This window comes from Oncorhynchus mykiss, chromosome 28 (genome assembly GCF_057628025.1).
Source record: "Oncorhynchus mykiss isolate SJ-2025 chromosome 28, ASM5762802v1, whole genome shotgun sequence".
Lineage (NCBI taxonomy): Eukaryota > Metazoa > Chordata > Actinopteri > Salmoniformes > Salmonidae > Oncorhynchus > Oncorhynchus mykiss.
Genome location: NC_143049.1, coordinates 10,252,533 through 10,280,345, shown reverse-complemented (window position 1 = coordinate 10,280,345; position 27,813 = coordinate 10,252,533). Strand labels below are relative to the sequence as shown.

The following is a 27,813-nucleotide window of genomic DNA, read 5'->3' as shown; positions in this document are numbered from 1 at the left end:
TGTTAATTTATCAATTTATTTTCATATAAATGATTGCCATCAGACTCAGTAATAGTAGCAATTCACTGTGAGTCAGCTCTCTTTTTAGCTAGGTAGCCAAGTACTTTCCTGGTTTATCACCATGTTCATATAGCTCTTGCCTGACAAATCTCATCTTCTTTTCAGCGTCCTGTGTTAGGAGTGAGTCCAACGTTGATCTAAGGACTGATATTTCCTTTAATAGGGCAGGAGTTTTAATGTAGTCCTTCTCTTTAGTACCTAATTCACCCTCTAATGTTTTTGCTTTTCCCGCTTCAGTGGCTGTGTATGACATAATCGGACCCCTGGCGTACGCTTTACAGGTTTCCCAAAGAAGCGAGGGGTTCTGTCGAGAGTTAGAGAAAAAATGGTTTAAACTCTGTAATAAAAATATGATGTGAATGTATGGTCTTTAAGAATGGTTGTATTCAACCTCCAAGGTCTAGGATGACCTCCGCACGATCTGATATGACTATGCTTCCTATCCTAGCGGATGAAACAGATTGCAAAGACATCCTGGACATAAAAAAATATATATATTCTAGTCTGACATCCATGAGGTGCAGAGAAAAAAGTGAACTCTCTGTTGGAGGGATGAAAGGTTCTCCAAACATCAGCATACCCCAGATTATCACAAATAGCTTTAAGTGACCTAGTTTGAGGAGAGAGTGAAGCTATACCGCTGGGAAACTTGTCAATAAGGGGGTTCAAAAAACAATTAAAATCTCCTCCAACTACTGCAATGTCTGAGTTGAATTCTGAAATGTCTAGAAATACTTTAGTGAGGAAATCAAGGAGGGTGGGCAGGGGGGGGAAGTAAATATTCATTATGGAAATGTTCTGCCCGTGTAAAGTACCATTAATTATAACAAAACAACCATATGTATCTTTCATACAATTCGACACTAAGTGATAGGTTATTTTTCCCAGGAATTGCTACACCTCTACTTCTGGATGTAAAGCATGAGAAAAACACTTGGCCAAACCTCCCTTGTTGCAATTTCAGATGCTCCTTAATATCCAAATTAATTTCTTGCAACAGAGCAATATCAATATTTTCTTTATTCCAAAGACAGTACCTTCTTCCATCTTCCTTGTTTCAATCCAAGATGCCGTAGCAATCATTAGTCTTTTGTCTTCGTCGTGTCCCGTGTATATATCTTCATATATCTTTTTTCTCCGCATACAATTTAATTTAATTTATTATAAACATATTTTTCTTAACCCCAACTTCAACATACTCTCCTGCAACCCACCTCATCCAATGTGGTATATATCTGCTATTTTATTTACTTTAGAACCGGAACCCCCAACAGAAGCTCGCCAGCTAACTAGCTACTAGTCAGCTAGCCACTGCTAGCGGTCATCAGCTAACCTTTAGTCGGGACAACTCCTGCCAGTCTGCACAGCGCAGATTCAACCCAGAGCTTATCGGACTTATTTTTCTCCATATCCATGGATTCCTACCGCAAGCTGTGAACCTCTTCACCTGAATCATCCCAGCTAGCTAGCTGCTATCCGATTGGCTTCTTCTGGCTAACGTCTCTGTCCCGGAAAAAGCACCAATTAGCCTGGAGCTAGCCTATGCTAGGCCCATCTCCTGGCTAGCTGAAGAGGTCCATCAGCCACTCATTGTGCTACAATACCTATTTTGCCAATTGGCCTGGACCCCTTTTATTGCCAATACGGAGCCCCGCCGATCCATCATGACTGGACTACAGACATAATCCGCCCGAGGTGGGTTTCCAAAAGGCTCCTCCGTCGCGACGTCCCCTGAATGCCCATCTGCTAGCCGCGGCCCGCTATCTGTCAAGAGCATACCAGACTGTTAGCTGAAGAGATCCATCAGCCAATTTTTTGGGCTACTATACCTATTTTGCCAATTGGCTTGGACCCTTTTACTACATGGACCCCTGCTGATCCATCACGACTGGTCTGCCGACGTAACTGCATGAGTGGGCTACAACAGACTTCTTCCGTCGCGACGTCCCCCTAAGGCCCTTCTGCTATCCCCGGCCCGCTAGCTGTCTGAATCGCCGTGTCTCCTGCCCGCCCAGCTACTCACAGGGGACCCTATGATCACTCGGCTACGCATGCCTCTCCCTAATATCAATATGCCTTGTCCATTGCTGTTTTGGTTAGTGATTATTGTCTTTTTTCACTGTAGAGCCTCCAGCCCTGCTCAATATGCCTTAGCTAACCCTCTTGTCCCACCTCCCACACATGCAGTCACCTCACCTGGTTTAATTGATGACTCTAGAAACAATACCTCTCTCATCGTCACTCAATGCCTAGGTTTACCTCCAATGTACTCACATCCTACCATACCTTTGTCTGTACATTATGCATTGAATCTATTCTACCGCGCCCAGAAACCTGCTCCTTTTACTCTCTGTTCCGAACGTACTAGACGATCAGTTCTTATAGCCTTTATCCATACCCTTATCCTACTCCTCCTCTGTTCCTCTGGAGACAGAGGTTAATCCAGGTCCTGCAGTGCCTAGCTCCACTCCCATTCCTCAGGCGCTATCATATGTTGACTTCTGTAACCGTAAAAGCCTCGGTTTCATGCATGTTAACATTAGAAGCCTCCTCCCTAAGTTTGTTTTATTCACTGCTTTAGCACACTTTGCCAACCCAGACGTCCTAGTCGTGTCTGAATCCTGGCTTAGGAAGGCCACCAAAAACCCTGAAAGTTGCTATCTACTGCAGAGAAAGCCTGTAGAGATCCGTCATACTATCCAGGTCTGTGCCCAAACAATTTGAGTTCTACTATTAAAAAAAATCCACCTTTCCAGAAACAATTCTCTCTCCGTTGCCGCTTGCTATTGACCACCTTCTGCCCCCAGCTGTGCCCTGGACACCATATGTGAATTGACTGCCCCCCATCTATCTTCAGAGCTCGTGCTGTTAGGTGACCTAAACTGGGACATGCTTAACACTCCGGCCATCCTACAATCTAAGCTTGATGCTCTCAATCTCACACAAATTATCAATGATCCTACCAGATACAACCCCAAATCCGTAAACACTGGCACCCTCATAAATATCACACTGGCCAATCATCCTGACCAACCTGCCGCCCAAATACACCTCTGTCGTCTTCAACCAGGATCTCAGCGATCACTGCTTCATTGCTTGCGTCCGTAATGGGTCTGCGATCAAACGACCACCCCTCATCACTGTCAAACACTCCCTAAAACACTTCCGCGAGCAGGCCTTTCTAATCAACCTGGCCCGGGTATCCTGGAAGGATATTGGCATCTTCTACTGACGCATTGAGGTCTGGTTATTCTTTAAAAGTGCTTTCCTCACAATCTTACATAAGCATGCCCCATTCAAAAATGTTAGAACCAGGAACAGATATAGCTGTGGTTCACTCCAGACCTGACTGCCCTTGACCAGCACAAAAACATCCTGTGGCGTTCTGCATTAGCATTGAATAGCCACCACGATTTGCAACTTTCAGGGAAGTTAGGAATCAATACACAGGCAGTTAGGAAAGCAAAGGCTAGCTTTTTCAAACAGAAACTTACATCCTGAAGCACAAACTCCAAAAGGTTCTGGGACACTAAACTCCATTGAGAATAAGAGAACCTCCTCCCAGCTGCCCACTGCACTTAGGCTAGGAAACACTGTCACTACCAATAAATCCACAACAATTGAGAATTTCAAGAAGCATTTTTCTATGGCTAGCCATGCTTTCCACCTGGCTACCCCAACCCCGGCCAACAGCCCTGCACTGCTCACAGCAACTTGCCCAAGCCTCCCCCATTTCTCATTCACCCAAATCCAGATAGCTGATGTTCTGAAAGAGCTGCAAAATCTGGACCCTTACGAATCAGCTGGGCTAGAAAATCTGGACCATCTCTTTCTAAAATTATCTGCCACAATTGTTGCAACCTCTATTACTAGCCTGTTCAACCTCTCTTTCGTAACGTCTGAGATCCCCAAAGATTGGAAAGCTGCCGAGGTCATCCCCCTCTTCAAATGGGGAGACACTAGACCCAAACTGCTACAGACCTATATCTATCCTACCCTGCCTTTCTAAGGTCTTCGAAAGCCAAGTTAACAAACAGATCACCGACCATTTCGAATCCCACCGTACCGTCTCCACTATGCAATCTGGTTTCCGAGCTGGTCATGGGTGCACCTCACCCACGCTCAAGTTCCAAAACGATATCATAACCTCCATTGATAAGAGACAATACTGTGCAGCTGTATACATAGACCTGGCCAAAGCTTTCGACTCAGTCAATCACCACATTCTTATCGGTAGACTCAACAGCCTTGGTGTCTCAAATGACTGCCTAGCCTGGATCATCAACTACTTCTCAGACAGAGTTCAGTGTGCCAAATCGGAGGGCCTGTTGTCCGGACCTCTGGCAATCTATGGGGGTGCCATAGGGTTCAATTCTCGGGCCAACTCTTTTCTCTGTATGTCGCTCTTGCTGCTGGTGATTCTCTGATCCACCTCTACGCAGACGATACCATTCTGTATACTTCTGGCCCTTCTTTGGACACTGTGTTAACTAACCTCCAGACGAGCTTCAATGCCATACAACTCTCCTTCCATGGCCTCCAACTGCTCTTAAATGCAAGTAAAACTAAATGCATGCTCTTCAACCGATCGCTACCAGCACCCGCCCGTCCAGCATCACTACTCTGGTTAGTTCTGACTTAGGTATTTGTAGATGTCCACATATTCTAGGTGTCTGGTTAGAATGTAAACTCTCCTTCCAGACTCACATTAAGCATCTCCAATCCAAAATTAAATCTAGAATCGGCCTCCTATTTTGCAAAAAAAGCATCCTTCACTCAAACATACCCTCATAATACTGACTATCCTTCCGATCCTTGACTTCGGCGATGTCATTTACAAAATAGCCTCCAACACTCTACTCAGCAAATTGGATGCAGTCTATCACAGAGCCATCAGTTTTGTAACCAAAGCCCCATATACTACCCACCACTGTGACCTGTATGCTCTCATTGGATGGCCTTCGCTTCAAATTCATTGCCAAACCCACTACCACATCCAACTACCTCAGCCCCATTCTGTTATTTATTTTTGCTACTTTGCACCCCAGTATCTCTACTTGCACATGTATCACTCCAGTGTTTAATTGCTAAATTCTAATTATTTTGCCACTATAGCCTATTTATTTCCTTACCTCACCTCATTTGCACACACTGTATATAGACTTTTTTCTATTGAGTTATTGACTGTATGTTTGTTTATTCCATTTTTGTATTTAACCTTTATTTAACCAGGTAGGCTAGTTGAGAACAGGTTCTCATTTACAACTGTGACCTGGCCAAGATAATGCAAAGCAGTGCGACACAAACAACAACACAGAGTTACACATGGCCTCCAACACTCTACCCAACAAATTGGATGCAGTTTCCCACAGTGCCATCAGTTTTGTCACCAATGCTCTCTTTGGCTAGCCCTTGCTTCATACTCGTCGCCAAACCCACTGGCTCCAGGTCATCTACAAGTCTCTGCTAGGTAAAGCCCCGACTTATCTCAGCTCACTGGTCACCATAGCAGCACCTATCCATAGCACGCGCTCCAGCAGGTATATCTCACTGGTCACCCCCAAAGCCAATTCTTCCTTCGGCCACCTCTCCTTCCAGTTCTCTGCTGCCAATGACTGGAACGAACTGCAAAAATCACTAAAGCTGGAGACTCTTACCTCCCTCACTAGCTTTAAGCACCAGCTGTCAGAGAAGCTCACAGATCACTGCACCTATACATAGCTCGTCTGTAAATAGCCCATCCAATCTACCTCATCCCCATACAGTATTTATTTATCTTGCTCCTTGCTCCAGTATCTCTACTTGCACATTCATCTTCTGCACATTCTACCATTCCAGTGTTTAATTGCTATATTGTAATTACTTCGCCACTATGGCCTATTTATTGCCCAACCTCTCTTATCCTACCTCATTTGCACATGCTGTATATAGACTTTTCTACTGTATTATTGATTGTATGTTTGTTTATTCCATGTGTAACTCTGTTGTATGTGTCGAACTGCTTTGCTTTATCTTGGCCAGGTCGCAGTTGTAAATGAGAACTTGTTCTCAACTATCCTACCTGGTTAAATAAAGGTGGGGGAAAAAAATATGAATGGGGTTATGGCTCCCTCTAATGTTCATTCACACAGTCTTACCTGCTATTGCACTTTGACCAACCAATATCCAGACTGAATCCTACTGTAAAGATGGGATGGTACCTTTTCCCATGTGTTGAACTCGCCTCCATCTCGCCGAGCATAAACAAGCGATATAAATAAATAAATTCAATAAAATAAGATTGAGGCTCTTCCACCTAAAACCAAGACTGGGCACCAACATAGATTCCCACACATCTCAGTCTGAGCTAGGGTTGCTAACTTTCTCACTACCAAATAAGGAACAAAAGGTGGCGTGCCAGTGCACGGTGACACGGCCGTGTGGGTGTAATGGGAATGAATATACTGTGTATATTCTCATTCAATTGGAAAGACAAAAGGCATTATGAGCTATGTGAGCTGGGCAATTAGCTTTCAGAATGCGATTGTTGTCACTGCTCAATAACTAGTAAACGGAGTGGTGTTTTCCAAAGTTGACATTGGCATTACCTGCTGCATAGGCTGTGATGTGTCTAATATCCAGTTCATGCTTTTCCAGACAGTTCCTCAAAGCTTGATGTTTGCCATTTGCAGTTTCATCGCCGTCTTCATAAAAGTCAAGTAACTTGCACTGCACTCCATCAGACATAGAGAAATATCTGACGCACACTGGAAACATTTTTCTATTTTCCTTGTTTGAGGCATCACTGGCAACTGAGAAATACACCGGCTCGCCTTCCGTAGGAGGCAGATAATAATTTTCCGCAGTAGACGTCACGAAGAATGCGCCGATATTGCTAGCACCTTTAGCTAGCGTGGCCTCCTTGTGCAATTCTGTGGATGCATGCCGAGTTTGGTCACTCTCCCCTCCATGGCCAATTGAGAATTCCTAACGACAAAGTACAGAAGGCTTTCACCGAGTCACCACTGACAGCCTTAACCAACGTCTTTTTTTTTGTTGCTTCCCATTGTTTGTTGTAGCTGCCCAGTCTTTTCTTTTTTGCAGGTTTACCCATATTTCCTTGATATGACAAACCGACCGAAAACAACAACAGAAATTACTTTGCCGGAATTGGCGCGTTTACGCTATTACCGTGATTGGATGAAAATACCGGACAAGGGAGATCACCTTCGGGACAAACCAATTTAGCCCAATATAAGGGACATCCCGGCTAATACGGGACAGTTGACAACCCTAGTCAGAGCTATAGTGGCAGTTACTTTAGCAAGAAAAATGATAAAACATAAGAATATTGCTGAACAGGAGCACTTGAGAACTCACATCACTGCTTCATGATCAGATTCAAGTAAAAAAAGTTATCCAATGCTGCGGAGGTGCAGCTGAAAGTTATTTACCTGAGAGAGTCAATAAACGCAGCAACCTCTTCTGGTGTGTAAAGTTTTTTTAGGCGATCCTTTGACCATAATCTTCAATGTGGCCGGGTACATCAGTGCGTAGTCCATATTCATTATCTTGAGTCGAGCCTTCACCTCATCAAACGACACGCGTCTTAGTACAACCGCTGTGGAATAATCATTGAAGAATGAGACCCTTGGACCTTGACTACAGTCAGAACCGATATGCGTCTGGCCGCATCCAGGACGCGCTGCTTGTGGGTGAAGTTGTGGAACTTTCTAACCACTGGCCGTGGGCGCTGGTTGTGACCGTGTATCGGTTCTTGACAGCGATGGGCTCTGTCCAGCTTCACACGACCAGCCTTAGTATCAATTTGTAGGTAGCCAGGGATCCATTCCACGAACATGTATACTGAACGAGTACCTTTCCGGGAGTCCCACAACACGGATATTGCATCTGCGTCCTCGATTATCCAAGTCGTCAATGTGCTCCGCAATTTCGCGCACCTGTTTCTCAAGTGCCTTTATTTATTGATCTAGTTGAAGTTTCCACAGTAGCAATTCTTCCTCCTGCCTCATCCACACGCTTGACAACCCTCTGTAGTTCAGCTGAATGGCCTGCTATTGCTTCCAAAGACCGTTCCTATCTTAACATCGATCTCTTTAGTAATGTTATCCGTCTTCTTTTCAATCACCTTCCTTGTCCTATCGAGATTCTGGAAGGGGTGTAGTTTTCCAACCAGCAATGACCTGAGTGAGGATGTTGAGGACCTCTGGGAAATGGGACCAGTGGTCATCTGGTCTTTGCATGGCTCGGTGGTGGGAGGTGGCTGTTTGAACGTTAAATGACGAGACAGAGGCATTGTTCAACAAGTCATGTTCAGTACATCACAACACATCCGGGTATCTCAAGCACCCCGGTAAAACACAAGAGTTGCAGTAATGAACATTTACCAACAGATGGCATCACTGTGCCATTTTACACCCATAACAGTGGCTGGATGTTGGACTTAATCCTGATAGCCTCCCAGCCCTCAGGGAAGAGCTCCATGTGTTTCTTGAAAGCCATTTCATTAGCAGCATGGTTTTTTAAATCACTACTTGCTGGCTGAGAGGCAGATTATTTCTGCATCGATGCCACCAAATACCCAGCCCAGCACACTTTCAACCACCCACTTGAAGGTCTGCTCCTTATAAAGGCCAAACTGCATCTTATGCTGACCCGGCAAATGTGCTCTGCTTGCTGGGTTGCCACCTCTGAGCAGTACAGCCCTCCTGGCTGAGTCCACCACTTTGTCTGGAGACACAGCCCTGCTCCATGCTCTTTTAGTAGTTTTTTGTCCTGTAACTCCTGGAATCCTTACTGTCCTTTAAGACAATGATTCCATTTGGCAGTTTTCTGAAGCTGAAGCTGGACTCCCTGTCTGCTGTGAAAATCAAGAGGGAAGTTTGTATTTAATAACCATAAATTATATACATTTTAATCACAGTGAGCAGATTAGATTAATAGATGGAACAATACAATTAAGTGTATAAACTCTAGCTACCTATGTTATCTTTAGCTACTTGCTAAAGGACATTTCTACCACAAACAGACACACCAGCATAAGCAAGAGCATAGGATATCGCTCGTGCTTTTTCATTCATAGTTAACATGATGACCCTAGTTTATTTGATATGAATACAATGTTTGGTCTATTTCCGTGGACAAGTGAAGCTTTTTTATTTAACTTTTCTCCTGTAATTGTATAGCTTCCCTGGTGGTCTAGTGGTTAGGATTCGGCGCTCTCACCGCCGCGGCCCGGGTTCGATTCCCGGTCAGGGAACAACATTTTTTACTCACGGAACAATTTCTGGTTGCAAGTCTTTTTCATTGTGTTTCACCTTGTTAACTGTGAATGACAATGAAAAACTTTGCTGGACATGTTAACTGTTTTTCTTCATGTTAACAAAGTCGGTAGAGCAAAGGTGCAGACGCTCGGAAGTACTACAGGGCTACTTTGGACTATTGCCGTAGTGCTGTGAGCTTTCCGGTGCCCTGTTGAAAATGTCAGATACATTAATTTGCTTGACCATGCTGTCGGTCATGTAACTGTTTGTTACATGAAAAATGCTTTGTGGACTTCACCAGACAGATCTTCTTATTGTCTCGGACTTAGGCCTATATATCACGGTGGCTTGGCCTATGAGCTAACAGGTTATAGAGCAAACAACGCAATAATCACAACTCGCTTTTTTTTTATGGATTGGCTTCCCCAGTGAATTTACCCTCACACCGCTACTGCAGAGTGATTTGCTCACCGTGTGCTCCCCTCTTCCCTAGTAAAAGTCAAGTGTGAATACTTTATGTGTACATCGTGTAATATATGTAATGTCACTTGTTGGAGTTAGAAACATAGTTTCCCTGGTGGTCTAGTGGTTAGGATTCGGCGCTCTCACCGCCGCGGCCCGGGTTCGATTCCCGGTCAGGGAATTACCCTTTTGCTTGCGCATTCAATCGAAAGTACCGTTTTTTGACTGCTTGGAAGTATTCAAAAGCCCATAGGCTTCCCCACCTTCAACTTCTGTTTCCAAGGATTTTGCATAGTTCAAAAAATAATAATTATACAGTTAACATGGTGAAAAACAATGAAAAACTTTGATGGTCAGCATGTTAACTGATTTTCATCAGGTTCACTGAGATGACAGAGGCAGATGCTCCGGAGTAGTACAAAGCTGCTTGAGACTATTACCGATGTGCCGTGAGCTTTCCAGTACCCTGTTGAAAATATCAGAAGCATAACTTGCTTGACTATGCTGTAGGTCATGTAACTGTTTGTCAAGTTTAGTCAAGTAGTCAAGTAGTAGGCCTGATTACCAACAATGACGAGACAGCCTACAGTGAGTAGGTGAGGGCCCAGGGAGTGTGGTGCCAGGAAAATAACCTCTCACTCAACGTCAACAAAACAAAGGAGCTGATCGTGGACTTCAGGAAACAGCAGAGGGAGCACCCCCCATCCACATCGACGGGACCGCAGTGGAGAAGGTGGAAAGCTTCAAGTTCCTCTGCGTACACATCACTGACAAACTGAAATGGTCCACCCACACAAACAGTGTGGTGAAGAAGGCACAACAGCGCCTATTCAACCTCAGAAGGCTGAACAAATTAGCTTGGCACCTTAAAACCCTCACAAACTTTTACAGATGCACAATTGAGAGCATCCTGTTGGGCTGTATCACCGCCTGGTACGACAACTGCACCACCCGCAACCGCAGGGCTCTCCAAAGGGAGGTGCGGTCTGCCCAACACATCACCGGGGGCAAACTACCCGCTCTCCAGGAACCGATGTCACAGGAAGGCCAAAAAGATCATCAAGGACAACAACCACCAGAGCCACTGCCTGTTCACCCCGCTATAATCCAGAAGGCAAGGTCAGTACAGGTGCATCAAAGCTGGGACCGAGAGACTGAAAAATAGCTTCAATCTCAAGGCCACCACCATACTGTTAAATACTCATCACTAGCACATTAGAAGCTGCTGCCCTATATACATAGACTTGAAATCACTGGCCACTTTATTAATGGAACACTAGTCACTTTAATAATGTTTACATATTTTGCATTACTCATCTTATATGTGTATATACTGTATTCTATTTTATTCTACTGTATCTTAGTCTATGCCGCTCTGACATTGCTCGTCCAAATATTTATATATTCTTAATTCCATTCCTTGACTTTAGATTTGTGTGTATTGTTGTTAAATTGTTAGATATTACTTGTTAGATACTACTACACTTTTGAAGCTAGAAGGACAAGCATTTCACGACACCCGCAATAACATCTGCTCAACAAATTTGATTTGATTACATGCAAAATGCTTAGTGGACTTCACCAGACATATGTTGCATTGAATTTCCCACTGTGTCTTCTTATTTTTGTTTATATATATATTTTTTTATATATATATATATATTGTGGGGGGGGGGGGGGGGGGCAGATTTAATATTGCATCACACCTGCAGGACAGGTACAGGATGGCATCAGCAACTGACTGAGTTACAACAGGAACGCACAATCCCTCCACCAGTGCTCAGACTGTCCGCAATTGGCTGAGAGAGGCTGGACTGAGGGCTTGTAGGCCTGTTGTAAGGCAGGCCCTCACCAGACATCACCGGCAACAACATCACCTATGGGCACAAACCCACCGTCGCTGGACCAGACAGGACTGGCAAAAAGTGCACTTCACCAGGGGTGATGGTTGAATTTGCATTTATCGTTGAAGGAATGAGCGTTACACTGAGGCCTGTACTCTGGAGCGGGATCGATTTTGGAGGTGGAGGGTCCATCATGGTCTGGGGTAGTGTGTCACAGCATCATCGGATTGTGCTTGTTGTCATTGCAGGCAATCTCAAAGCTGTGCATTACAGGGAAGACATCCTCCTCCCTCATGTGGTACCCTTCCTGCAGGCTCATCCTGACATGACCCTCCAGCATGACAATGCCACCAGCCATACTGCTCATTCTGTGCATGATTTCCTGCAAGACAAGAATGTCAGTGTTCTGGTCATGGCCAGCGAAGAGCCCAGATCTCAATCCCATTGAGCACGTCTGGGACCTGTTGGATCGGAGGGCTAAGTTCCCCTTAGAAATATCCGGGAACATAGAAATATCCGGGAACTTGCAGGTACCTTGGTGGAAGAGTGGGGTAACATCTCACAGCAAGAACTGGCAAATCTGGTGCAGTCCATGAGGAGGAGATGCACTGCAGTACTTAATGCAGCTGGTGGCCACACCAGATACTGATTGTTACTTTTGTTTTTAATATACTTAAGTAACAATAGTATAAATAATTTCAAATTCCTTTTATTAAGCAAACCAGACGCACAATATAAAAATTGACTGATAGCCAGGGGCACACTCTAACACTCAGACATCATTTACAAACAAAGCATTTGTGTTTAACGAGTCCACCAGATCAGAGGCAGTAGGGATGACCAGGGATTTTCTCTTTAATTGAATGTGTGACTTAGACCATTTTCCTGTCCTGCTAAGCATTCAAAATGTAACGAGTACTTTTTTATGTAGTAGAAAACACATTATTTTCTTTAGGAATGTAGTGAAGTAAAAGTTGTCAAAAATATAAATAGTTAAGTACAGATGCCACAAAAAACTACTGAAGTTGTACTTCAAAGTATTTTTACTTAATACACCACTGGATGTAGTTTCCTGTCTATCAACTTTCCAGTAATGAGTAAGGTCACATTTCCCTCCAGAGGCAGTCAGTGTGTGTGCCAACACTCTTTCTGCTGACACTAGACGGCATCAAGACCAGACCAAGGAAGATACTCGGTGAAACACAACGGTATTTTACTTTTATCTTGATATGAGACCATCATTCTAACCTCTCTATGTTATTAACACTTAAGCCTAACATGTCTTGTGCTGTTTTGAGCTTTTGATATGTCCAATGTTAAGGGGGCAATTTAGTGTTTTGTGTTTCTCAACTGTCTAAAACCCATGAGTGTATATCATCAAGTTTCCCTTAGATGCTGTTCCAAGGTCAGTCTGGTTTGTACTGGAAAGGGGAAGGATTTCATGTAGTTAAGCTGGTCTCCAAAATCTAATTTTATTTGTTACATGTGCCCGAATACAACAGTCAATCCTTACAATGAAATGCTTACTTACAAGCCCTTAACCAACAATGCAGTTTTAAAGAAAGAAAATAATTAAAGAGCAGCAGTAAATAACAACAGCGGGGCTATATACAGGGGGCACCGGTGTCTTAGATCTATACCTGAGAGAAGCCTCTACCAGAAGCTATAAAGCCCATGGAATGACATGATTAAAGAAAAACTCCAGGCGACCCTCTTAAACCTGGTAGAAATAAGTCAAGCATGTGTGGCCCTCTGAATGTTGAAGTTCTGATGTGCCTTGAGTTTTTATTTTATTTGATTAGGATCCCCATTAGCTGTTGCAAAAGCAGCAGCTACTCTTCCTGGGGTCCACACAAAACATGAAACATAATACAGAATGACATTATGTCTATTGATGTTCTAATAGACAAGAACTGCTCAAGGACTGTAACTACATACATTTTTAAAAAGGCACACGTAGCCTAGATATCAGTGCATACACACAAACTATCTTGGTAAAATGGGGGAGAGTCGTTGTGCAAACTATCTTGGTAAAATGGGGGAGAGAAGCTGTTGCTTTATCTGTTTTTTGAAACCAGGTTTACTGTTTATTTGAGCAATATGAGATGGATGGATGGAAGGAAGTTCCATGCAATAAGGGCTCTATATAATACTACACGCTTTCTTGAATTTGTTCTGGATTTGGGAACTGTGAAAAGACCCCTGGTGGGATAAGTGTGTCAGAGCTGTGTGTAAGTTGACTTATGCAAACTATTTGGGATTTTCAACACATTGTTTCTTATAAAAAATAAGTGAGGCAGTCAGTCTCTGAGCCAAGAGAGAATGGCATGCGTAGTATTTATATCAGCCCTGTGATTACAATGAAGAGCAAAACGTGCTGCTCTGTTCTGGGCCAGCTGCAGCTTAACTAGGTCTTTCCTTGCAGCACTGAACCACACGACTGGACAATAATCAAGATTACACAAAACTAGAGCCTGCAGATCTTGCTTTTTGGAGTGTGGTGTCAAAAAAGCAGAGCATCTCTTTATTATGGTCAGACCTCTCCCCATCTTTACAACCATTGAATCTATATGTTTTGACCATGACAGTTTACAATCTAAGGTAGCGCCAAGTAATTTAGTCTCAACTTGTTCAACAGTCACACCATTCATTACCAGATTTAGCTGAGGTCTTGAATTTAACGAATCAATTGTACCAAATACAATTTTTTAAATACGTTTTTTATTTCACCATTATTTAACCAGGTAGGCCAGTTGAGAAGAAGTTCTCATTTACAACTGGGACCTGGTCAAGATAAAGCAAAGCAGTGCGACAAAAAGAGTAGGGAGGTAGGCAATACATAGGCCCTAGAGGCGGAAATGATTACAATTTAGCATTAATACTGGAGTGACAGAATGTGCAATTGATGATGTGCAATAATAATATGGGGATGAGGTAGTCGGGTGTGCTATTTACAGATTGGCTGATGCTTAAAGTTAGAGAGGGAGATATAAGACTACAGCTTCAGAGATTTTTGCAATTCGTTCCAGTCATTGGCAGCAGAGAACTGGAAGGAAAGGCGGCCAAGGGAAGTGTTGGCTTTGGGGATGACCAGTGCATTATACCTGCTGGAGCGTGTGCAACAGGTGGGTGTTGCTATGGTGACCAGTGAGCTGAGATAAGGCGGGGCTTTACCTAGCAAAGACTTAGATTTGTTTGTTTGAGTGGGTTTGGCGACAGATATGTAGTGAGGGCCAGCCAACGAGAGCATACAGGTCGCAGTGGTGGGTAGTATATGGGGCTTTGGTGATAAAACGGATGGCACTGTGATAGACTACATCCAGTTTGCTGAGTAGAGTGTTGGGGGCTATTTTGTAAATGACATCGCTGAACAATCATTCAAATAATTGGCAACATCAAATGGTTTTGTGATGAATAAGCCATCTGATTTGATGAAAGATGGGGTTGAATTTGTCTTTTTGCCCATAACTTGAGTACTTTAAATTAAATGTTTCCATTATTCTTTATATCATTGATCTTGTCTTCATAATACAGTTTCTTCTTTTTGAGTTCTCCATTTGCAGTAAGTCAGCCAGTCAGATGTACAGCCAGACTTATTAACCACTCCTGTTGCCCCATCTCTTTCAACCATACAGTTTTTCAATTCCTCATCAATCCATGGAGCCTTAACAGTTCTAACAGTCAGTTTCTTAACAGGTGCATGTTTATCAATAACTGGAAGAAGCTATTTCATAAATTCATCAAGTGGATCAGACCAAAAAATATTAACATCATCCACGTGAATCACAGCAGAATCTTTTGTATGATCTCTTATACACTATTTTAGGCCCAGCTGTTGGAACTGTGGCTTTCCTGGATACAGCCACTATATTGTGATCACTGCATCCAATGGGTACGGATACAGCTTTAGAACAAAGTTCTACAGTATTAGTAAAAATGTGATCGATACATGTGGATTATCTTGTTCCTGTAGTGTTTGTAAACACCCTGGGTAGGTTGATTAATAACCTGAACCAGATTACAGGCACTGGTTACAGTAAGAAGCTTCCTCGGACAGCTTGATGAAAACCCGTCAATATTCAGGTCCCCAAGAAAGTAGCCCTCTCTGTTCACATCACATACACTATCAAGCATTTCAGACATGATTTAGATACTGACTGTTAGCACTTAGTGGCCTATAGCAACACCCTGAAAGAAAAGGCTTTAGATGTGCCAAATGAACCAGCAACCACAACACTTCAATAACATTTGACATACGATCTTAGTAAAGCATTACAGGGATATGGCTCTGAATATATATATATACAGCAACGCCTCCCTCATAAGCATTTCTGTCTCTTCTGTAGATGTTACTTCCTTGTATTGCTACTGCTGTATCATCAAATGAATTATCTAATTAACTCTCATAAATGTCTAATATAAATGTTATCTGATGTTAGCAAATTATTGATTTACATTAACATAATCTCAAAGGCTACATGTATTAATATGGGCTATTTTCATCCCTGCTGAAGTAGATAGGTTTTTATCATGGTGTGATATCTGTGTTTGTCCCCCCCCCCCCCCCCCCCCCAGGTTTGCAATGGGGCTATATCTGGTGGTCCTCTGGGTCTGTGCTGTGGTGCTGCATTCCCTTGGGAGAGCAGAGAAAGGTGTGTGAATGTGTGTGTATCATCCTTACATGCGTTTACCCTGCAGTGTTGGGGAGTAGCGAACTACATTTAAGTCAACTAGTAATTAAACTACATTTTGCAGTAGCATGGTGGAAGTTGAATTCCAATCAATTCAAATCCATATAGTGGAGTAGCTAACTATTGGAACTACACATTTTTATTTATTTTTTTGCAAAAAGAGAAGATGTGTGTGATATAGGCAATAATTTAATTTCCTTTTCAGGTTCAGAACGGCCTATTTCTCACTTGAAACAGCTTTTGTCTTTATTAATAATCGGTCAAATTACACATTTAGTTAAAGATCGAGTGCAGTCAAATGTGATTTTCCTGTGTTTGACATATATTTCCACACCATGAGGATGAAAAAAGACTGTGAAATTGTGAAAATTATGATATCCTTTTCATTTAAGAGCTATTTGAAAAGACCGCCTGAAATTTGTCCCTGTTTTGGTGGGATTGAGTTTTGGCCTGTCTGGTGACATCAACATGCATTCAATTAGTTTGATAGACCAATAAGAAAGAGTTCCAAACCTCTCTCCTAGTTTTCAGTTTTCCCCTCCCCACTCAGACCACTCCCAGACACTCTTAGCAAAATTATTGCTTGAGAAATGGCTCTTCGCTAAGAAGCTATTTTAATTTATTTTTGACTACAGTGATTGCTTTCAATTAAATTGAAGTACTTAATTGTTACCCAGAAATGATTTGATATTGAGCTAAGATAAATGGCAGCATTGAACATTTAACACCTGACCCCAGAGTGATGTGTTTTTGTAATTTGTAGTCTATGACATTTCAGATTTAGATATGATCATTTTTTTCTCCCAAAGTAGCTTGGATGTGTAGTGAACTGCTTTTTCAATGTAGTTTTACTTAATTAAACTACAAAACATTAAGAACACCTTCCTAAAATCCTTCTTTAACCTATCTCATCCCCTTCATCTACACTGATTTGAAGTGGATTTAACAGGTAACAAGCTTTCACCCAGATTCACCTGGTCAGTCTGTCATGTCTATGTTTTGTACAGTCAGTTCCTAAGGGCATCTTTAATGTAGCTTAACTTCTAGTGTGAAGTAATTGTGACTATGAATAACTATGAGTAACTATGATTTCAGAGTAGCTTCCCCAAAACTGTTACCCTATAGTGTGCGACCTTACTGAGCTCTATTTCTGTCTCTGTCTGTTTGACAGTAACTCAAACGACTGAAACAAGTTTCTCTGAGAGCACAGAAGGGTTGACTGCGGGGACAGTTACTACAAGGCTGGATGTGACCCGAAGCCCTGCTAGACACACACACCAGAGCCTAGAACCTGACCAGAAGCAAGAACTGCCTCCCTTATACCCCTGTCAGGATGACGAGACGGAGTACAGTGAAGTGAGATCACTATGATAGTCTGTGGTCTCTAATGGCCCTGTCTCAAACCATTTTAGATTTACAATATCTTTGTCTCTTAAAATAAAAAGTCTCTCTCCGCGCTTTCTTTTTCTGTCCCCGGTGCGCCAGAGAGTGTACCAGAGGGATTCTCATGGTGTTATGCAGCTGGTTCAGAGCGACGACGATGAAGACAGCGAGGACTATGAAGACACTGACATTGACACCAGCATTCACCCCTGCAACCTATCACCCAGTAACACAAAATGCACAAAGACCCAAACACACACTCACACACGCATGCACACTCGCTGAAACCCTGTCTGTAACTCTAGGTGGACTGGCCTGCTGTCTTATCTACCCAACCAATCAACTCAACTGCTCCTGGAAATTCCATGGTCTCCTTAATGACAGCCAATCCTCTGCCTTTGTCTCGTAAGCCCCTCCCACAATATCCAAGATACATAGAAAATGAAAGGCTTAGCAACAATTGTGATAGTAGAACTTGTCAATTTATTGGTTATTACTGTGCAATTACCATTTTACCGTATAATAAAAATGTAATCTAATTTTAGTACATGACACCCACCTTTAATTAAGGTGTCTGTTAAAAGTGCTGGGGTGTGTGTGTGTGTGTGTGTGAATATCAGTGTGTGTAGGAACAATGAGAGTATCTCCAGTGTGGACTGTGTCTCTGAGGTCATGGGAGGCCAGGGATGGCCTGGCGGTGTGGTTCGAGGCGTGTCTGCTGGCTGCCAGGGGAGTGTGGGTGACGGCGTCACCTCTTTGAGTCTGACTTTCAAAGTGTCACGCCCTGGCGTGTGCTGCATCTACACCAATAAAATGGACACCATAGATATTGAAGTACTGCGCCCGCCCCCCAACATCACTGCCTGGGTCAGACAGGAGGGTCTGCTGGTCCAGTGGGATCTTCCGTCCAACACCACACCCAGATGCTTCCACTACCAGCTCCAGATCAATGACCTGGTAATACTATCAAATCAAATTGTATTTGTCACATGGGCCGAATGTGAAAGGTTTAGACCTTACAGTGAAAAGCTGACTTACAAGCCCTTAAAGTTTTAAGAAAAGTGTTAAGTAAAAAAATAAATAGATGAGTATACCAGAGAGTTGTCTTAACTTGTGTTCAGTGGTGGCCCTGTTTTTATTAAGAGGCTATTTGTATGTGTGTCTTGAAAGGTGAGGAGCTTCACAGAGGGACTGACATTCACTGAGACCAACCTGGACCACACACAACGGTACGACGTGAAGATGAGGGTGAGGAAGAATAGTAACTGCAGAGGATCTGAACACTGGAGCAGCTGGAGCAACACCATCCGTGAGTCCGCAGTCATCGATATTATCATGACATCTGGATTAGAGGTTGACCGATTAGGATTTTTCAACGCCGATACCGATTATTGGAGAACCAAAAAAAGCCCAGACCGATTAAATCTGACCATTTTTATATATATTTGTAATAATGACAATTACAACAATACTGAATGAACACTTATTTTAACTTAATATAATACATAAATAAAATCAATTTAGTCTCAAATAAATAATGAAATGTTCAATTTGGTTTAAATAATGCCAAAACAGTTTTGGGGAAGAAAGTAAAAGTGCAATATGTGCCATGTAAAAAAAGCTAACGTTTAAGTTCCTTGCTCAGAACATGAGAACATATGAAAGCTGGTGGTTCCTTTTAACATGAGTCTTCAATATTCCCAGGTAAGAAGTTTTAGGTTGTAGTTATTATAGGAATTATAGGACTATTTCTCTCTATACCATTTGTATTTCATATACCTTTGACTATTGGATGTTCTTAAAGGCACTATAGTATTGCCAGCCTAATCTCGGGAGTTGATAGGCTTGAAGTCATAAACAGCGCTGTGCTTCAAGCATTGCGAAGAGCTGCTGGCAAACGCAGGAAGTGCTGTTTGAATGAATGCTTACGAGCCTGCTGCTGCCTACCACCGCTGAGTCAGACTGCTCTATCAAATCATAGACTTAATTATAATATAATAACACACAGAAGTACGAGCCTTTGGTCATTAATATGGTCAAATCCGGAAACTATCATTTCGAGAAAAAAAAACGTTTATTCTTTCAGTGAAATACGGAACCGTTCCGTATTTTATCTAACGGGTGGCATCCATAAGTCAAAATATTCCTGTTACATTGCACAAACTTCAATGTTATGACATAATTACGTAAAATTCTGGCAAATTAATTACGGTCTCTGTTCGGAAGAAATGGTCTTCACACAGTTCGCAATGAGCCAGGCGGCCAAAACTGTTACATGTACCCCGACTCTGCTTGCCCTGGAACGCAAGAGAAGTGACACAGTTTCCCTAGTTAATATTGCCTGCTAACATGAATTTATTTGAACTAAATATACAGGTTTAAAATATATACTTGTGTATTGATTTTAAACATCCTTTCTTATGGTTAGGTACATTGGTGCAAAGAGTGTGCTTTTTTTCACGAATGCTCTTTTAAATCATCACCCTTTTGGCGAAGTAGGCTGTGATTCGATGATAAACAGGCACCGTATTGATTATGTGCAACGCTGGACAAGCTCGTTAAACTAGTAATATCATCAACTAGTTAACTAGTGATTATGTTAAGATTGATTGTTTTTTTATAAGATAAGTTTAATGCTAGCCAGCAACTTACCCTGGCTCCTTGCTGCAGGCGTGTAACAGGTGGTCACAGCCTGCCACGCAGTCTCCTCGTGGATTGCAATGTAAATTGCCATAATCGGCGTCCAAAAATGCAGATTACCGATTTATTATGAAAACTTGAAATCGGCCCTAATTAATTAATCGGTCGACCTCTAATCTTTTTTTGAATGTATTTCTACATTTGATTTAGCAGTCTTTTCTGTCTGTTTATGTTTACACTGCTGTGTGTGTGTGTGTGCAGCGGTGGCCCCGTCTGAATCACACAATCAGCTGAACACTCCGGCGGTTGTTGGCATCACTCTGGGGATACCCATGATCCTCCTGGCTCTGCTGCTGCTGATCAGACTCCAGAGGTATTTATTCTGTTGGGTTCATGGGGAGGGAGGAGACACTGAGAGCAAAGACACACAGAGTAAAGAGACAAAGAGACACAGAGAGAGAGCCAAGAGACACAGAGAGAGAGAGCAAAGAGACACAGAGAGAGAGCAAAGAGACACAGAGAGAGAGCAAAGAGACACAGAGAGAGAGCAAAGAGACACAGAGGTAGAGCAAAGAGACACAGAGAGAGAGCAAAGAGACACAGAGAGAGAGCAAAGAGACACAGAGAGAGAGCAAAGAGACTCAGAGAGAGAGCAAAGAGACACAGAGAGAGAGCAAAGAGACACAGAGAGAGAGCAAAGAGACTCAGAGAGAGAGCAAAGAGACTCAGAGAGAGAGCAAAGAGACTCAGAGAGAGAGCAAAGAGATTTAGAGAGAGAGCAAAGAGACACAGAGAGAGAGCAAAGAGACACAGAGAGAAAGCAAAGAGACACAGAGAGAGAGCAAAGAGACACAGAGAGAGAGCAAAGAGACTCAGAGAGAGAGCAAAGAGACTCAGAGAGAGAGCAAAGAGACTCAGAGAGAGAGCAAAGAGACTCAGAGAGAGAGCAAAGAGACTCAGAGAGAGAGCAAAGAGACTCAGAGAGAGAGCAAAGAGACTCAGAGAGAGAGCAAAGAGACTCAGGGAGAGAGCCAAGAGACTCAGGGAGAGAGCCAAGAGACTCAGGGAGAGAGCCAAGAGACTCAGGGAGAGAGCCAAGAGACTCAGGGAGAGAGCCAAGAGACTCAGGGAGAGAGCCAAGAGACTCAGGGAGAGAGCCAAGAGACGCGGAGGCAGAAAGAGAGCCAAGAGACGCAGAGACACTGACACTGAGAAAGAGCAGAGACACTGACAATAAGACAACATATTAATAGAGTAAGTGCAGAGGTGTTAGATTTTAGCTTCTGTCTTTCACAGTGACACTGAACTTCCTTCCAACGAGAGAGAGCAGAGCGAGCAACTGAGAAAGAGAGCAACTGAGAAAGAGAGCAACTGAGAAAGAGAGCAACTGAGAAAGAGAGCGACTGAGAAAGAGAGCGACTGAGAAATAGAGCAGAGAGAAGCGGAGCAGCAGCAGACAGCAGCAGACAGCGACAGAGCGACTGAGAAAGAGAGCGACTGAGAAAGAGAGCAGAGAGAAGCGGAGCAGCAGCAGACAGCAGCAGACAGCAACAGAGCGACTGAGAAAGAGAGCGACTGAGAAAGAGAGCGACTGAGAAAGAGAGCAGAGAGAAGCGGAGCAGCAGCAGACAGCGACAGAGAGCGACTGAGAAAGAGAGCAACTGAGAAAGAGAGCGACTGAGAAAGAGAGCAAAGAGAAGCGGAGCAGCAGCAGACAGCGACAGAGAGCGACAGAGCGACTGAGAAAGAGAGCGACTGAGAAAGAGAGCGACTGAGAAAGAGAGCGACTGAGAAAGAGAGCAGAGAGAAGCGGAGCAGCAGCAGACAGCAGCAGACAGCGACAGAGCGACTGAGAAAGAGAGCGACTGAGAAAGAGAGCGACTGAGAAAGAGAGCAAAGAGAAGCGGAGCAGCAGCAGACAGCGACAGAGAGCGACAGAGCGACTGAGAAAGAGAGCGACTGAGAAAGAGAGCGACTGAGAAAGAGAGCGACTGAGAAAGAGAGCAAAGAGAAGCGGAGCAGCAGCAGACAGTGACAGAGAGCGACAGAGCGACTGAGAAAGAGAGCGACTGAGAAAGAGAGCGACTGAGAAAGAGAGCAAAGAGAAGCGGAGCAGCAGCAGACAGCGACAGAGCAGCAGAGAGAAACAGAGAGCGGCTGAGATCGACAGAGCAGCAGAGAGAAACAGAGATCGACAGAGCAGCAGAGAGAAACAGAGATCGACAGAGCAGCAGAGAGAAACAGAGAGCGACAGAGCAGCAGAGAGAAACAAAGAGCGACAGAGCAGCAGAGAGAAACAGAGAGCGACAGAGCAGCAGAGAGAAACAGAGAGCGACAGAGCAGCAGAGAGAAACAGAGAGCGACAGAGCAGCAGAGAGAAACAGAGAGCGACAGAGCAGCAGAGAGAAACAGAGAGCGACTGAGAAAGAGAGAAGGAAACAGAGAGAATGGGAGGGACCAGAGAGAAACGAAACAGTTACAAAAAATCGACACCCAGAGAAAGATAGAGAGAAGACAACAACTTATTAATAGAATAAGGGCAGAGGTGTTAGATTTAAGCATCTGTCTACAGACCGCACACATTTTCACTGTGAAACAGAACTTCCTTCCAACAAGAGGTGAAAAACACCCATTTATTCTTAGAAAAACAACAGAAGGGGGAAGAAAATTGCCTTTGTGATTCAACAGTAACTGGCAAGAACAATATGAAAACAGTATACGGTTTAAATGTAATGATATAACGCTATGGTATTAGTTGTCTGATTCCCTGATTGACTGTGGTGTGTGTGTTCAGGGACCGTCTGGACCGTCTGTTTCCCCCCATCCCTGGTCCCCCACTGAAGATTAAACACCTCTTGGAGAGAGACGACCTACTTCAGGTGAATAAACACACGCACAGAGCAGAAACAGTCATGTTTACTTTTGTAAACTAACATATCCTCTCTCTTTGTGGAGCTAACAAAACTTCTCCTCCTTCTGGTTTCCACCGTTTGTCCCTCAGGCCCTGCCGTCCAAATGTGTTGAGGAGATCACAGTGGTGGAGGAAGCTGAGGAAACACCTGTCAATATAGCCAGTTAGACAAGATGGCCTGTTTTTAAAGTAGCCTCGTAAATACCAGCGTGAAGCTTGCGGGATCAGACGGCTTTGCTAGGCCGTTTTAAAGCCCCGTCAACATTAGCCCCTAGGCTCTCTGGCCGATCTGTAAGAAGGATCCCCTTAGCCTATCAGAGGTCAAGATGCAGTCATTATCATTTGTTAATACAGTCCTTTCCGATCTACAAGTAGGACAAGGAGAGTGTGTAAGGGCAAGTGTGACCTTCCTGGTCCCATCCCTCAAGTCTGTGAGTCAACACAGGAAGGAGTAATGGATGGATAGTTATTTTATTTCCAAAGCTGCAATCATGGGACACACACAGTAGTAGTAGACAGGATATAACAGCATTCCTAAAGAAGATGCATTCTCCAGTTAGCTACCAACTTCAAAGAGGGAACATTAGCTAGCATAAAACCCACATTGGCAAATAACATATCTGACGCCAAACCAACAGCATTAGTTACTAATAACATAAATTGCTAACGTAAAATGTGGATTTTTTTTAATATAATGTCAACTTTATACATTTCCATCCCGGGACCATTCAATTTTCAACTCACCCACAGCAATTCTCCATAAATTTGCTGTGGATTACCCAGAATCCCATACTTTTATCACTGAGTGTATTAGAGAATGTAAACCCACTAATCCACCAGGAAGTGGCATAATACCAATTTTATGCAGGAATTTTACAATTTAATCACACCGTTACACAAGCAGTTTCCTTGGTCAGATATGTTGGATTCTAGCTTGAAATATACTTATTCATATTACCTACTATAAATTATTGATGACTTTACATGTATAATGAATGTATGTGTTTGGGTAAATGGCGGATAAGAACTAGGTGAATAGAAAGTTAATCAGTGGGTCCTATGGAGGGAGGCAAAGGGCAATAGTCTGGTTTCAGTCACTGGTAAGGTAGGACAGCTGTGGATTAGGGAGGAGTGAGAAATTTGGCCTGAAGTGAGAAGGAATAAGACATTTTTGCATTTGTATAAAGAAAAACGATCACATTTACATAAGTATTTAGAACCTTTACTCAGTACCTTTTCCAGCGGTTACAGCCTCAAGTCTTTTGGGGTATGACGCTACAAGGTTGGCACACCTGTATTTGGGGAGTTTCTTGCATTCCTCTCTGCATATCCTCTCAAGCTCTGTCAAGTTGGATGGGGAGCGTTGCTGCACAGCTATTTTCAGGTCTCTCCAGAGATGTTCAATCGAGTTCAAGTCCGGGCTCTGGCTGGGACACAAGGACATTCACAGACTTGTCCCAAAGCCAATCCTGCTTTGTTTTGGCTGTGTGCTTAGGGACGTTGTCCTGTTGGAAGGTAAACCTTTGCCCCAGTCTGAGGTTCTGGGTGCACTGGAGCAGGATTTTATCAAGGATCTCAGCCAGCCATTATGAACGGTAACCCTGGAGCCATAAGGGTTAAGTGCTTTGCTCAAGGGCACATCCATAGATGTTTCACCTTGTCGGCTCGGGGATTCAAACTAGCAACCTCTGTTACTGGCCCAACACTCAAACCGCTAGGCTACCTGCTTAAACCCCACCATCATTAACCCCTAGGCTTGTGGGCCAATCTGTAATGAGGATCCCCTTAACCTATCACAGGGCAAGATGCAGTCGTTACCCTTTAGTTAATACCTATCCAATCCTTTCAGGGAGTGGGATTTGGAAAAAAACCACACAAAAACACATTTCTAAATCTCATGTGAAAGAGGACAAATATTAGTACCCACCAAATTACTACACACACACTTCAAAGCGTTCCTCCATCTGGAACCACAAACGTGCACTTTTGTAAACAACAAAAGCATCTCAAAGGCTCAATTAAATGCATGCATATATATATATATATATATATATATATATATATATATATATACACACACACACACACACACACACACACAAACAAATCGTCCCATCTCTGTAGGAAAAAATAAAATTGTTAACTATATTACAAGCACTGTGTGTGTGTGTGTGTGTGTGGGACGACCTACCACTCCACAGACTCTCGTCTCTCAGCTGTGTTTTGTTCAGGGGGTGTATGGTCGGGGGCATTCTGTCAGCAGGGACTATCTGCAGACGTGGACTTGGTGATTTGGAGGCTGTTATGTTTGCTGTATTGTGTTGCATTATGTATTGTGCTGCTACTTTGTGTACTTGTTGATTGTTAATGAAGTGCAGTTACTTTCACAAATGCACAGCTCATAACACTGACAAAAAAGGCCTTGCACGGACTGCTATAACATGGGAGGTAATGGCGCGTGTGTGTAGGGAGGAGTAAGAGTTTATTTTCCATGTTTTTAAATGAATACTTTTGAAATCCTATTGATTCATGTTCTCAGAATAATACAGAGTGACTCACCTGAAGCCTCCATCCTTCAGATTCATTCTGAAACGGTGGACGTACGGTGTCCTCCTGAACCAGAGAGAGGATGAGTTTACACTCGGTTTCAGTAGGGTCATGTAAATCAAAAAGGTGAGACAAACTGGGTGACATTAAAACACACTCAAATGTTGAAAACACTATCCACTCGTTCTGAAAGTGCTTTTTAGTTCTAATGAGGTATTACTACTCATCTCACTGCAATACTTCTTAAGAGTATTGTAGTGAGATGAGTATAGACCATGCCAAGAGTGTGCAAAGCTGCCACCAAGGCAAAGGTTGGCTACTTTGAAGAATCTCAGCTATAAAATATTTTGATTTGTTTAACACTTTTTGGTTACCACATGATTCCATATGTGTTATTTCATAGTTTTGATGTCTTCACTATTATTCTACAATATAGAAAATAGTACAAATAAATTAAAACCCTTGAATGAATAGGTGTGTCCAAGCTTTTTAGATACTGTGGAGATAACGTGATTTACTTGTTATTTTATCTGTGGCCAATGACCTTGAGCCTTCTTGGATGGGCACTTCTAATGTAATTCTATGGCAGCACCCAAGGGGCTAGAATTTTAGAGCTCTACCCTTAGACTTGGCAGTGACCTAGTGTCCCCATGAGTGACAGAACACTGAGCCAATCACGGTGCAACGCTACGTATTTTCTACTGGCTTGCCTTGCCCAACCATTGCAGAAAGCACTGAGCTAGGCTGAAACACCTGCATCTTGGAGCTGCCTCACTCAAGAAAACAAAAAAGAGACCATGTTTGTATGCAGCTTTATTAACTGCCCTGAATGACGGGTCGCCACTGAACATGGGAGACAATGACCAACAATATGGCTTAGTTTTCTTTATTTACTAGGTTATTTCAAATTATTGTTTGGAAGCTTCTTACATATTAAACCACTTGAGTTTTTCCCGTCATAACAGCATAATTATTCCCTGTATACAAAGACCGACTTCGCGGCGGGTCAGACAGCGGAGCGAGGTGCTCAGTGCGCTATAGGCTTGGGACATAGCAGCGGCTGACCAAAGAGAGACACACAAGTGGTTTTGGAAAGAGAAACAGATCCGACGCATTCAGATGCTATGCGAGAGATGGGCCTACCGCAGCTCAAGCATCTGTTTAGGGGTGGTGGGGGTTGGGGATGTGTCAAATGTATAGGTCTCAAGAGCCTAAAGTGGCTGTCTAGTAGTACACACACCTAGGACCACTACACACATCACAGCCAGGTGAGTATCTATTTATAAAAAAGGGAGAGGAGTTGCCTTTCAGGAATATTTAAGATCCATGTTCTTATTTGACTTAATTCTCTCTCAACCTTGGTATGAGAATATAGCCACGCTACTATGGTCTCCCTACCCATCCACCACCAGACACATAATATATATCCACTTCACTTCATCCCCACACACACACACACCCTTCCCTCTCTCTGTGTGCATCTCATGGGAAACGGACTGTCAGCCTGAACAGGATGTCAACACACCCAGGTCAGAGTGCAGTAGCACCGCCGGCCTGGCGTCAGATGGTATGTGTAATAATATGTTCACAGACAGTCACATTATTAGGTGCTGGTGCAGAAATAACAATAAATAGCAGAACGGTATTCCTGACACCTGACTCCACTGGCCTCCTGTCTAGGAGTGTCTAAATTGGGATGAGGCTAATCAAGCACCAACATACAGGTACCAGAGCTACAGGGAGAGAGCGACCGAAACAACTCTTGCTGCAAAGAGTTGAGTTATTTCTTTCAGGATGTGGTACGGAGAGACTGTCTTGGCCATGCAATGTGTTTGGAAGTGGTTTCTGGCTCTATACCCTCATTCAACGCACACACCAACGTTTCCTGTGGTAGTGTGGTTAAGTGGAGCTCTGGTGCCCACTGGGGGAAGTATTAAATGAAAGCATCGACCATCATGACTTTTAACATTAGTCAAAAAATGATTTAGGCAATGTAAAGTTAAGAGGGAAAG

At 43.2% G+C, this 27,813-nt stretch overlaps 1 protein-coding gene and 2 non-coding genes across 12 annotated transcripts; all 3 read left to right on the top strand.

Moving 5' to 3' along the window:
- Positions 1-9,247: 9,247 nt before the first annotated feature.
- Positions 9,248-9,319, top strand: trnae-cuc (transfer RNA glutamic acid (anticodon CUC)). The gene has a single exon. It is a non-coding gene; the product is annotated as a tRNA-Glu (tRNA).
- Positions 9,320-9,894: 575 nt separating this feature from the next.
- On the top strand, positions 9,895-9,966 carry trnae-cuc (transfer RNA glutamic acid (anticodon CUC)). The gene has a single exon. It is a non-coding gene; the product is annotated as a tRNA-Glu (tRNA).
- Positions 9,967-10,294: 328 nt separating this feature from the next.
- LOC110508465 (uncharacterized) lies at positions 10,295-26,272 on the top strand. Of its 10 annotated transcripts, none has more exons than XM_090225296.1 (12): positions 10,558-10,904; positions 12,749-12,837; positions 14,659-14,754; positions 16,205-16,281; positions 17,492-17,676; positions 17,806-17,929; positions 18,009-18,108; positions 18,324-18,660; positions 18,874-19,012; positions 20,605-20,716; positions 23,138-23,222; positions 23,345-26,272. In XM_090225296.1, the coding sequence occupies exons 4-12, from the start codon at positions 16,212-16,214 to the stop codon at positions 23,420-23,422; spliced, it is 1,230 nt and encodes a 409-aa protein (XP_090081422.1). In that variant the 5' UTR covers positions 10,558-10,904; positions 12,749-12,837; positions 14,659-14,754; positions 16,205-16,211; the 3' UTR covers positions 23,423-26,272. The 10 variants fall into 10 exon arrangements, 7 of the variants coding, with proteins under 7 accessions (XP_090081425.1, XP_090081426.1, XP_090081423.1 ...); XR_016492814.1 differs by lacking the exon at positions 14,659-14,754 and having other exon boundaries at positions 10,677-10,904; positions 12,751-12,837; positions 23,345-26,014; positions 26,069-26,272; XR_016492813.1 differs by lacking the exon at positions 14,659-14,754 and having other exon boundaries at positions 10,677-10,904; positions 12,751-12,837; positions 23,345-26,014; positions 26,064-26,272.
- The last annotated feature ends 1,541 nt before the right edge of the window (positions 26,273-27,813 follow it).

What these genes read in the sequence shown, in the direction of transcription:
- LOC110508465 (XM_090225297.1), top strand. Translation starts at nt 10,819, where the DNA reads ATGTCACAGGAAGGCCAAAAAGATCATCAAGGACAACAACCACCAGAG. An exon ending in AGCTCCAGATCAATGACCTG is followed by an intron (nt 18,661 to 18,873) that starts GTAATACTATCA and finishes GTGTCTTGAAAG; the next exon opens with GTGAGGAGCTTCACAGAGGG. An exon ending in CAGCTGGAGCAACACCATCC is followed by an intron (nt 19,013 to 20,604) that starts GTGAGTCCGCAG and finishes GTGTGTGTGCAG; the next exon opens with CGGTGGCCCCGTCTGAATCA.